Source organism: Panicum virgatum, chromosome 8N (genome assembly GCF_016808335.1).
Source record: "Panicum virgatum strain AP13 chromosome 8N, P.virgatum_v5, whole genome shotgun sequence".
NCBI lineage: Eukaryota > Viridiplantae > Streptophyta > Magnoliopsida > Poales > Poaceae > Panicum > Panicum virgatum.
Window position 1 is genome coordinate 5,107,206 of NC_053152.1, and position 11,748 is coordinate 5,118,953.

Genomic DNA, 11,748 nt, shown 5'->3' on the forward strand with positions numbered 1-11,748 from the left:
TTATTTTTATAATAGTTGGTTGCTTGTAGCTATATCTATTATTTTTGAATAACTAAGATTCAAATAGACAAATAATAGATAGGTTAATTTTTTTTTAAAAAAATAGTATTAGTTTCATATTTTTCTAATTTAAAATGAATTAATTTTAATTTTTAAATCTACTTATTTTTTAATTTTTTTAAACAATACAAAATTACCTTGAAAACCACCCTAAGGGCTAAATTTATTTGGTTTCGACAGTTGGACAACCAATGTTATCTGATTTTGTAGAAATTGGATTTCTGTGATAGCTTGAGAGTGTAATTCGAACTTTTTTCTAAAATATAATATTAAAGACCATATATATATACACCTGCTTGACTTGTACTCCCTCCGTTCTAAATTATAAGTCATTCCAAGAATTTTGGAGAGTCAAAGTTTTTCAAGTTTGACCAAAGTTATATAACAAAGTAATAACATTTATGATACCAATTAAGTATCATTAGATTCTTTGTTAGTTATATTTTCATAGTATGTCTATTTGATGTCATAAATTTTTGTGTTTCTTTCTATAATTTTAGTCAAACTTTGATATAGTTTGGCTCTCAAAGATTCTTGAAATGACTTATAATTTAGAACGGAGTGAGTATATGCGATCGGAGGAGGTAAGCTGCAATATCTTATTTCTGACAAGAATGATAGTTTGCTAAGGACACACAGAGCATCTCGAGTCTTGAAAATGTGGAAAGACCAGGGTGTTTGCTATAATTTGGGTATGGTTTGGTAGGTAGTCATCACATCCTCACATGCAACTATTGCCCTATTTAGTTCACACCCGATAAATCCCGTAAACACAAAAAAAAACGTCGTATCGAATGTTTCGACACATGTATGGAGTACTAAATAAAGTCTATTTATAAAACTTTTTGCATGGATGGGCTGTAAATCGCGAGACGAATCTAATGAGCCTACTTAATCTATGATTTGCAACAGTGATGCTACAGTAACCATCCGCTAATTATTGATTAATCATGAATTAATTAGCATCATTAGATTCGTCTCGCGATTTACAACCCATCTGTGCAAAAAGTTTTGTAAATAAACTTCATTTAGTACTTCAAATTAGCAAGATTCCAATGCAAATTTTTTTTGCGCTGGAACTAAACACGGCCGATGACAGCAGCGACTAGCGCCCGCCGTTTAATGCGCCATCCATGACAGCAGGGTCATGTTTAGTTCGTGCTAGAATTGTAGCGTGCTAGAAATAGTAATAATTTTGACTACTAATTACGGTGTCAAACAAAATCAGTTTATAAAACCAACTTCAGAACCCCCGCGCTAGTGACCCTGAAGAATCTAACGAGACCTTTGACCGCGCGATTAGAGGATGGTTACTGTAGTATCACTGTAGCTAATTATCGATTAATTACCATCATTAGATTCGTCGCGAAAAGTTAGACCCATTTCTAAAAAGTTTTGCAAATAAATTTTATTTAGTACACCATGCACGTGAGATTCTCTTCTCGGAAAATGTGCACGCTAGAATTCTTACACTTCCAAACAAGGCTCGGGCCGGATGCTCCTTGGCGTTGACCACAGACCACAGGCCGGATGCAAGTGTACATAATAAAAAAATAAGAATTTTTTTAGAGAATAGACAGTGGAGGACAGAGAAGCAAGATTTGACAAAAGATTTAAATAAAGGGAAAAAAACATACTACACATGGAATGGAAACGGACAAAAGAGGGACTCAGTAAAAATATAGGGGGGAGAACGAAGAAAGGTTCGTAGAAGAGAACCAAAGAGCTCTGACCTCTGAGGCTCCTATACTGAGAGTCGTCCCTTCCCACACGGCCTCATCGCTGAGCTGAAGCTACCCTGGAGCTGACCGCGTCAAGCAGGTACGTTCTTCCTTCTGCTTGCAATCGATTATGCTCGACTAAACATGAGGTGCCGTCTAGCCGCCCTCTGGGGTAAATCAGTTCATAAGCCTTGGATTCTGTTACTGCTTTGAGGAAGAACGTACAAAGATTTTTTTTTCTAAATTCGATTTGGTTTTTTGGTCCTACTACCCATTCTTAAAGATCTCGAGAATTCCGCAAACTGCTCTGTCCTCTATATCTTAGTTATATCAAGATCCCAAACAATCATAGCAAGAAGATCATGCCAGAGCCGAGATCTGGCTCAGGTCAAGCTCAGTCTTCTTTGAGGATGGCTAGATCTGCATTTGCATTGTATTAAATATAAAATGCAACCTCAAATGCAAATTTCCTTAACATATAAATATACAAGCTCTAATTCAGCAATGCTATAATATAATGGTGTTTTTCTCTGATTTTTTCTCATACTATTTCCCCTTTCCTACTCATTCACTTATTCACTGAAGAGAAACTATGTTTAATTTGCATTTCGGTGTCATTTCCTTTTTAGCATTAAGGCTTGTGTTGGTTTTTTCGTTTTGTTGTCAATCTATTTGTGTTTTTGTTTTTTAGTTTGCATCTTTTCCATTAGGTGCCTCTCCTATGCAGAACATCAAAATGTATTCATGATCTGCCTGAGTCAATAACCTTGTTCAAACCGTCAGAACTCGGCCTAGCTTCGCCAGGATGGGTGCACTGTGCTGCAGCAATTCCCTGACCATGTATCCTCAAGCAAACTATGTCTGTATTATTGTGAATTAGAACAGTAACACAGGCTGCACTTAAGAACTCCAGCACCCATCAAGCCGGAACACAAGCATCGACATTCATGCATTTTTGGCTCCACTCTGGTACATGATACAGATACATCTCGACGAAATCATTGTGTTTATGTTCTTGAACAAAATTGGCCATTGTATTTCAGTAGGGTTTCCTCAGCTTTCAATCTCCCAACCATGAACTACATTCCCCACCCGGGCCCCAAAAAGCTTAGCTGAAAGAAAAAACCTCTCTTTTTCTTCGGTATTCATCACCGGAAATATAAACTTCATATGCAAATTAGAACTTTCTTAATCTCTGTGGAAAAATTATATGCATGATGGTAATATTAACTGAAAGTGTACAGGGGCAACTAACATTTCCATCCTTCCCGCTAGTGAATCTGTGTGCATGCTAACTCTTCCATCCTTCCCACAGCCATCAGAGCTCTGCATCTGATTGTGGGGAAACCACGAACGAACAGGCGATCAATGGATGCGGGCCTGTTGAGTGCATTTGTAAAGAAACTCGTGGCGAGGTTGTTTGTGTTAGCTGAGGAGAAATACAAGCTGTACAAGGGCTTTGAAGAGGATGTTCATTTCCTGATGGAAGAGCTTCCTATGATCACGAGTGCCATTGATGAGCAGCTCGCAGGGAAGGATGATCTCACATTGCATTTTAAGGTCAAAGAATTGCACCAATTGGCTCAAGAAATGGAGGACTGCATAGATTGCATCATGTATCGTGCCTCCAAGGAACAGCAACCATGGTACCATATAAACTACACACCTGGGAACAGGATAAGAACCCGTTTGCAGTTAGACGAGGAGATGAAGAGACTCAAGAGAAGGTTGCAGGAAGCCCACCAGCGCAAGGAGAGATACCCAGTGCCCTGTCCGTCCCATCCTGAGCTACCTCCATCGTCCTCGGATCGTCTCATCGCTCGAGAAGATCTGGTCGGCATCGATCCACCTCTGAAAGAGCTTTTGGAGCACTTGGCGGAGGGGAAGGATCAACGGAACCAGCTGAACGTGTTCTCTATCGTTGGGTTTTGTGGATTGGGGAAGACTGTTCTTGCCCAACAGTTGTATGACAGTGAGGTGGGCAGACGATTTGAGAAAAGAGCATGGGTTTCCGCTGGGCAACGGAATCCGGAGGCACTGTTAATGGAGATTCTCCGGCAAGTGCATGAGCCACCACTGGTTAACTCTGATGCCCGCCAGCTTAGCATTGATCTCAGGAACTGTCTAGAGACCAAGAGGTAACAAAATTTGTACATTTTTGTCTGTTATTTTTCATTTTATATTTGTCATGCTATGCCCATACCGGATGCATCTACCACAACATCTGCCAATTTAGATGGCGCAACATGATTTGTTCATCTATGTCAGCAACAGATAATTTTTTTTGTGTGTACAAGCATATTAGAACAAGTATGTATGTATTATCCATACCTAAAATAAGTAGCATGTATTTATTTTTTTTACTGGACAGACAGTATATTTGATATATGTGATGCAGATTGCAATTCATCATGAAAAAACACTTCATCTTCCTGCACGCGTTGATTATTGTGGCTGTGGAATAAGAAACTAATATTATTGTCTCTCTGTCCATAATTCAAATCAATGTAGGTATTTCATTGTAATTGATGACATCCGATCAACAGATCAGTGGAATCGTATAAAATCCGCCTTCCCGCGACTAAAAGATATTAGCAGCAGAATAGTGATAACAACGAAATTCCAGTCAGTGGCGAATACCTGCAGCTCTACCAATGGCTATGTGCACAAAATGAGAAGACTTGATGAGGAATGCTCAAAGCAACTGTTACTGAAGGAGTCGTGTCTGCAGGAATGTTCAGATTCCTCGCAGTCGGATCCGAAGGTAATATTGGATAAATGTGATGGTCAACCACTTGCTTTGACTGCCGTGGGCCAATTCATTCAAAGTAGAAATTCAGTTGAACAACCTGAATGGGAAGGTGTTTGCAAGGATGTACGTTGTCATTTGGACAGCGACGATGCCTTAAAGAGAATGCATCAGGTGCTGACCCATGACTACACCAGCCTTCCGACCCATGAACTCAAGGCTTGCTTGCTATATTTTGCTATGTTCCCCAGTGACCATCGAGTCAGGACGAAAAGGCTGATGAGGCGATGGTTAGCTGAGGGATTTGTGGTACCATCAACTTTATGCAGCGATCCAGCTGCTCAAAGTTTCAGGGAGCTCATGGACCGCAACATCATCCAGTCTGTTGATGTAAGCAACAACTTGAAGGTGAAAACATGCAAAACTTATGGCATGATGCATGAGTACGTTGTGCGCAAGTCTCTCTCCGAGAACATCATTGCTTTGTTTGATGATGGAAAGCTCCAACCCAAACATGCTCGTCGCCTTTCTCTCCATGACAGCAGTATTTCAGATTCCACCAATCTGGAATTTGATCTATCCCTAGTAAGATCTCTAACAGTCATTGGGGAGGCAGGTAAAGCTATTTTGGATTTTAAAAAGTACCAGTTACTGAGAGTCTTGGATCTTGAACAATGTACTGACTTGCAAAATGATCATCTCAAAGAAATATGCAATCTATTACTTATAAAATATCTAAGCCTAGGGGGCAAGGTTACATGCCTTACCAAGGAGATAAAAAAGCTGAAACTTTTGGAGACACTTGATCTAAGGAGAACATATGTAAAGATCCTACCTCTAGAAGTAATCCAGCTGCCCAATTTAATCCATCTCTTTAGAAAGTTCAAGCTTCCAAATAAAGTAGTGCAAAGTAAACTGCACAAGTTTCTTTCTTCAGGACAATGCAAGTTACAGACGTTATCAGGATTTCTTGTCGACGAAAGTGAAGGATTTGCAGAGCTTATGGTTCATATGAATAAATTATGAAAGATGAAGATCTGGTGCGAGTCATCCGCAACAAGTAGTAGCTTGACTAATGTTAAGAAGGCCATACAGAAGTTCATTCATGATGTAAAGGACCCAGCGGATGACCCTCGTTCTTTGTCAGTCCATTTTGAAGGATGCTCCGAAGACTTGGTAGAAGGCTTGGAAGCTCCCTGCTATCTTAGGTCGTTGAAATTACAGGGTAACCTACCAAAATTGCCTGAGTTTGTCACAGCACTTCGTCGACTCAGGGAATTATGCCTTCAATCAACTAGATTGACAGCTGATCTGTAGGACTTAATCTGCAGCTGTCCCTTATCTGTTTAAGTCAAGGCAAGTCTGCAGTTTGCTAGCAAGGCAAGTTTGCAGTTTGCTAGCAGCTTTTGTTGACTTGCAGCCTTTGTTGACTTGTGGCTCTAGGCCACTAATATTCAGATAATGATAGAAGTTATTAGCACCTTAGAGTAGGTAGCAAATGGTGTATAAATATGAGTGCAATGCAATGAGAAAAGGCAGTTCAGTTTGCCACATTCCAGTCTCTAACTCTCAGCCAACGCAGAGAGCTGTGTGTGTGTGTGTGTGTGCAGAGGAGCTCAGCTCTTCTTCTACCTTGGAGTCAAGGAGAGGGAGAGGAAGGTGAGCAGGTTGCTCACCTGGTTATTGTGTGCTAAGGACAACATGATCTTCTAACAGCTTTAGGTAATTTGAAAGACCTGCTGTACCTGAAGCTGATTGCAGATGAACTTGAAGAGATCACCTTTAGGGACAGGGCATTGCCAAACCTGCTCTGCTTGTGTTTTGTGGTGAAACATCCAACATTTCCGAAGGTTGAATATGGTGCTTTGCCACATCTCATATCACTTCATCTGCTCTGCGAAAATCTGGATGACCAGTGCATTGTTCAGATCAAAGGCTTTACACGTCTGAGGGAAGTAGTTCTTTATGATGAACTCAACTCTGGTGTTAAAGAAAATTGGGTACAGGCAGTCAAGGAACATCAGAACAGGCCAAAAGTTCTGCTCAAAAGAGCTGATCCACCCAAAGGGGCAACTGAAAATGAGATTACAGAATGTTTTGCTCTGTCAGAGGGACGGGTACAAAAAACTGGCATCCAAATGCCACCGGACGAGCCGAAATTTGCTTTCAACAAGGGACAGCCAGTGGCTTGTGTTGCTCCAACTGGCTTGCCCATTGCTGGGATGGGCACAGTGTCTTCTTAATCTTTTGGGACAATTGAATATATGCCCTTTCTTAAACTCCAACTATGACTTCGCCCCTTTTTTCTCACTTTGATTTATCCCCCCCCCCTCTCTTTTTTAAAATGAATTTGCCGTTTGTCCCTGTTCTGTGATGACTTTTGAGGCTGGCCTATCAAATGATCTTTTTCAAAAAGAAAGCAGACTGAAAATAGAGATACCACTGGTATTGTCAAAATTGGTCCAGATTTGTGTAATTAGATAATTTATATGCAAATTATGGGGTTATTTGCATTATTTTTTAATGGCATAGGTGGGTAATTTACACGAAGAGTTGGGGTTACTTTAATTTTTTATAATGGCAGATGTGGGTAATTTATTAGGATAGATAACAGATCCAATAACTATTAGAATCAATGTTGTCGTACTGATGGCCGAATATTTTTTATGTTTGTGAGAATTTCTAGAATTTTTCTATTTTTAGAGTATCCACCTAGGACCCTACTTGACTTCATGTGAAGGTTTCAAAGCAGCCTCCAATTAGTAATAGAAAGAAGTTTCTCTCACGGTGAGATGCATAGTTAATTTATACTAGAACATCAAGTTCATGCAAAATTCTGCTAAACATTGATTAAGCCTAATTGCTTAATTGCTCAGTTGTACTCCTAGATGCCTAATTGCTTAGTTCTGCTAAACATTGGGAACCTGCCAACCCAAGTCTCTCACAGTGGGATGCATATTTAATTTATACTGGCATATCAAGTTCATGCAAAATTCAGGACCTTTCAAGTATGACATCAACCTGCAAGACACAATGAATACAAACCACAATCACAACATCACACAGTAATAGCCTTCTCCTGAAACACATAACAGTTGAAGATGCCAGAATATCATAACCATCCTATGCACAAAGTAATTTAATCCCCACCCAGTCCCCAGCCAGAATCTCCAAGTGGTTTTCTTCATCCTCCTTGTCATCGATCGGGTCCTTGGCTAACATAGCATCTTGCTGCACCGTGTTCATACTCAGCTTGCCGTTCTCACGGTCTTGGACGGCAGCTGATGTTGCTCTCCTTCTACAGAAGCGAACAGAACAGACAACCAGATGTAGCATACAAATAAGGGTAATCAAGTCACAAAAAAAAAAAAACAAATAAGGGTCATCAATTTACTGGCCAGCGCTCTGCAATTTTACCAATGTCATTTTGGTGTAATCCTTTTTTTTTTATCTTGTTCAGTTTCAACACCACATTGCTCATTGACATCCTTTGTTCAGGCGAGTCACTTGAGCAGAGCAAGCCCATCTCAAATATTGGCAGAAGAGAATCGTTCAGGTCGCAGATAGAAGAAGTAGCTTCCTGCAGGAGTTGCTTGTCCAGAACAGAGGCAAGTTTGGATGGAAATGCTTGCTGAACCCACTGCCTGATGCTCAGTTCTCCATCAAACATCGGATCGGTGGGTCTCTTCCCAGTGAAGACTTCAAGGAGCATGATTCCGTAGCTGAACACGACACTCTTCCGTGATGACTTTCCAAGAGACCCGTACTCTGCTTAAGAGATTGATTCGCAAAACAAAGATTTAGCAAGGTTGATCGACACGTATTACATAAATAACAAATTTTGAACTAGGATTAGCAAGAGTACAAAATAAATGCTCCCGTACCTGGTGCCATGTACCCAAGTGTTCCAGGCATGGTTGCAGTGATCATGGAACTGTCATCACCCATGCGCCGTCATGTCATCGTCGAATAGCACGTTGGTAGGCTTCAAGTCACAGTGCAGGACCACCTCATGGTGCTCATGGTGCAGATACTCCATCGCCATCGACACATCCAGCATGATATCGAGCCTCTTGAGGAACCCCAAGTGCCTTCTGCCTTCAGCATGAAGGAGCGTATCCAGGTTTCCATTGGATATGTACTCAAGCACTAATATTCTAAGATCCAGGTTGGAGCAGGTGTTTAGAATCTTTATCACATTCCGGTGTCGAGCCATGTGTAGCACACGGCACTCAGCATCGAAGCTTCTAATTGCTTGTTCCAGCTGCATGTCTAGAACTTTTATTGCAACCATCAAACCGGTGCTCAGTTGGCCCTTGAAAACTTTTCCAAAGCTCCCAGTCCCCAAAAGGTTATTGACGCTAAAATTATCAGTGGCGCGAACAAGATCATGGTAGGAGAGTAACCTATGGCATATGACATCACTTGGGCCAACATCAGAGGCATGGATTTGTCTCTTGTTTTTAAGTTTCCTTTTGATCATTAGGTAAACACAGAGAGCAATAGAAACTAATGCTATGGTGGTAGCAGGGAGTAGAAATTTTAGCAAACGCCTGCCAGTTGAGTCAGACTTCTCAAGACATGGTGAAAACCCTAGACGAGGAGCACCACATAGGCCAGCATTCCCAATCAATGATGCCAAGGTGATGTTTGAGAAAACGCCTCCCTCTGGTATCTTGCCCTCTAGCTTATTGAAGGAGAGATTCAAGGTTGTCAAGGAGGTGAAATTGGCAAGGAACTTGGGAATGGTACCAGAGAGATTGTTGGAGGAGATACTGAGTAATGCTAAGTTGGTCGGCTCTTGAAACGATTCTGGTATGGTGCCCTCAAATGAGTTGTGTGCTAAGTCTAGCTGAGAGAGCATCCTAAGCTGTCCAAATAAATCAGGAATTTTTCCAATCAAGATGTTGGAAGATATCTCAACAATGTACACTATTTTAGCCCACTAACATCAGCAGGTAGCGCACCAGAAAAATAATTGTTAGAAAGGTACAGTTTGACAAGTTTATCCAGGTGGAATAAGCTAGCCGGTATTGTTGAGCTCAAGTTGTTATTGAGCACAGCCAATGTTTCTATCGGGTATAGAGCCAAACAATTTGTTTCCCTGGAGATACAGCCTCTCTAAGCTTTTCGTCATACCAATTTGTGGTGGGATAGGGCCTGATATGTCATTGTCTGAGACATCAAGGTACACAAGATTCTGCATCGATGTGATCCATTCTGGTATTGGTTCCTTGAGTAGGTTGTTGCGAAGATCAATCAAGTAAAGACTACTCAAGTTTGCCAAGGTTGATGGAAGCACACCTGTTATCTTATTGTAGCCTCCATGAAACTCACCTTACTATGTAGACAGGTTTCCCACATGGCCAGGGAGTTCCCCAGTGAAAGAATTAGAAAATATGCCAAGCAACTACATAATCCAGCTTTTTTGATGTGTACAGTTTTGAAATCCTTGATGCTTGTAAGTAATTTAGTTCTGTTTCAAAATTGATAATCAACAAATAAACCTTGGCCATGGGAAGTTAGAAGCAGTGCTACTATCCTCTTCTGGTTTCTTGTGCACGTTGCCCCCCCCCCCCCCCCAATCGTAATGCTGGAGCACACAAATCCAAGATCCAGTCCGGAGGCGAGTTCATAACCCTGCTTTGGGCATTGCTTTGGCATTGTGGCAATGAGAAGAGTAGCAGGTGGCATGAGGAAAATGCATCCAAAAGCAACACTCAAGAACCTCAGGAAGATAGTACTGAAACCAGAACCGTTCAATTTGTTTTGCTGAGGAACAAGCCAATATGGATGAGACCGAGAGTTGTGAAGAGCCAGAGAGGCAGGGGCAAACAACTTAAGACAGAGGAAGCCCAAAGGGAGACTTCAGCAAAGGAAGGCACACCTCCATGCCGCTTCACAGATTAGTGTATGACTGCATACTACGGTGAGTGCATGCTCATGTCATGGGCACCTTCAGTCAGTATCTACTTTAACTAGTACATATTAAGTACCGTATCACTAGAATTCTTGATCTTGTTAATGGAACTTCAAATATAATATTTATCCGCTGCCTTTTGAAATTAACATCACAATGGCAGTGTTCTACACAGAATGAAGGGGTCCTGAATTTTACAGGAACTATAAATTCTACCTGTCCATTTTTTTTAATCTAATTATTAGACTTGAGCTGGTCGGTGCCCAATGTTCAGCAGAATTAGACAATTTAGGCATCTAGAAGATTTCCCTTTGCTTGCTAAACGCAAAACAAATGCAGCATCACATACCTCCATCCGTCGAAGAGGCCGCCGGCGCCGCATTTCATCCTTGAGGGACGAGGGTTGGGTGCCCGTCGATCGAAGCCCCTCCTGGAGCAGAGCGGGACGACCGGCCCCCGTGTGCGCCGGCGCTGCGCGGCTAGCAGGGCTTCTCGCCCTCGTCGCCGGCGGGCTTCTTCTGCAGCGCAGCTCCGGCAGCCGACGGCATTGGTGGGTGGCCGCGCCGCCGCCGACCCGCCGAGCTTCGAACGAGCGGCTGCTCGCTCGGCTCGTAAGATTTGTCGGATCCGGGGCGGCGCCTCCGCTGCTTGCTGCGGGTTCCAGGGGAGAGAGGACGGGACGAGGCTTTGCGGCCGGAGGCGACGGCGGCGGAAGGCGATAGGCAGACGCAAACCAGGCGGTAAATTGTAAATAGTAGGGGGCTATTTGTAAATATCCGAATCAGGGGCCATATTGTAAATTACAGGGGGCTATATATAAACATGCGGATCTTCCGCGTTTAACCTTCCGCAGTTCCGCTTTGCGGGTCCCTCCACATGCGCCTCCATCCTCGGGCGCGGCGGCGCGGCTCGACGCTGCGGCCCATCCTGTGCCGCAACGACGGGGCTCTGCTCGCCCTGCACGCCGCCGCCGATGCGTCGTTAGGCTTAGGGCCGTCGACAACCCCGCTCGTTGCCTCTAGTTAGTGCAAATGTTTGCTTGCTTCAGATGTATCTGTAGATGCAAAACCTGAGAGCATCGTTCAACCAGCGTTAGGGGAAGCAGGCACAGGAAAAAAAAATGTTCAGAACTTCAGATAGATACATAGCATCGTTCAACAGCAGCCTCATGAATTAGCATGGAGAATGCGCGCTACCTGCATCTAGTTTTACCATGTAATGGGTAATGCTATGGATTGTTCAGAGCGAACAGCTCGAGAAGTCGCAGAATCTGGGGTTCAGATAGAGCATCTCAGGAG

The 11,748-nt window shown here is 42.5% G+C and overlaps 1 protein-coding gene and 1 pseudogene across 2 annotated transcripts; one reads left to right on the forward strand and one right to left on the reverse strand.

The window, feature by feature from the left end:
- The first annotated feature begins 1,735 nt into the window (after nucleotides 1-1,735).
- On the forward strand, nucleotides 1,736-6,815 carry LOC120684424 (disease resistance protein RGA4-like). Of its 2 annotated transcripts, none has more exons than XM_039966289.1 (3): nucleotides 1,736-1,881; nucleotides 3,097-3,919; nucleotides 4,293-6,815. In XM_039966289.1, the coding sequence occupies exons 2-3, from the start codon at nucleotides 3,150-3,152 to the stop codon at nucleotides 5,554-5,556; spliced, it is 2,034 nt and encodes a 677-aa protein (XP_039822223.1). In that variant the 5' UTR covers nucleotides 1,736-1,881; nucleotides 3,097-3,149; the 3' UTR covers nucleotides 5,557-6,815. The 2 variants fall into 2 exon arrangements, with proteins under 2 accessions (XP_039822223.1, XP_039822222.1); XM_039966288.1 differs by lacking the exon at nucleotides 1,736-1,881 and adding an exon at nucleotides 1,919-2,750.
- Nucleotides 6,816-7,471: 656 nt separating this feature from the next.
- LOC120684427 lies at nucleotides 7,472-10,094 on the reverse strand (annotated as a pseudogene).
- Between the last annotated feature and the right edge of the window lie 1,654 nt (nucleotides 10,095-11,748).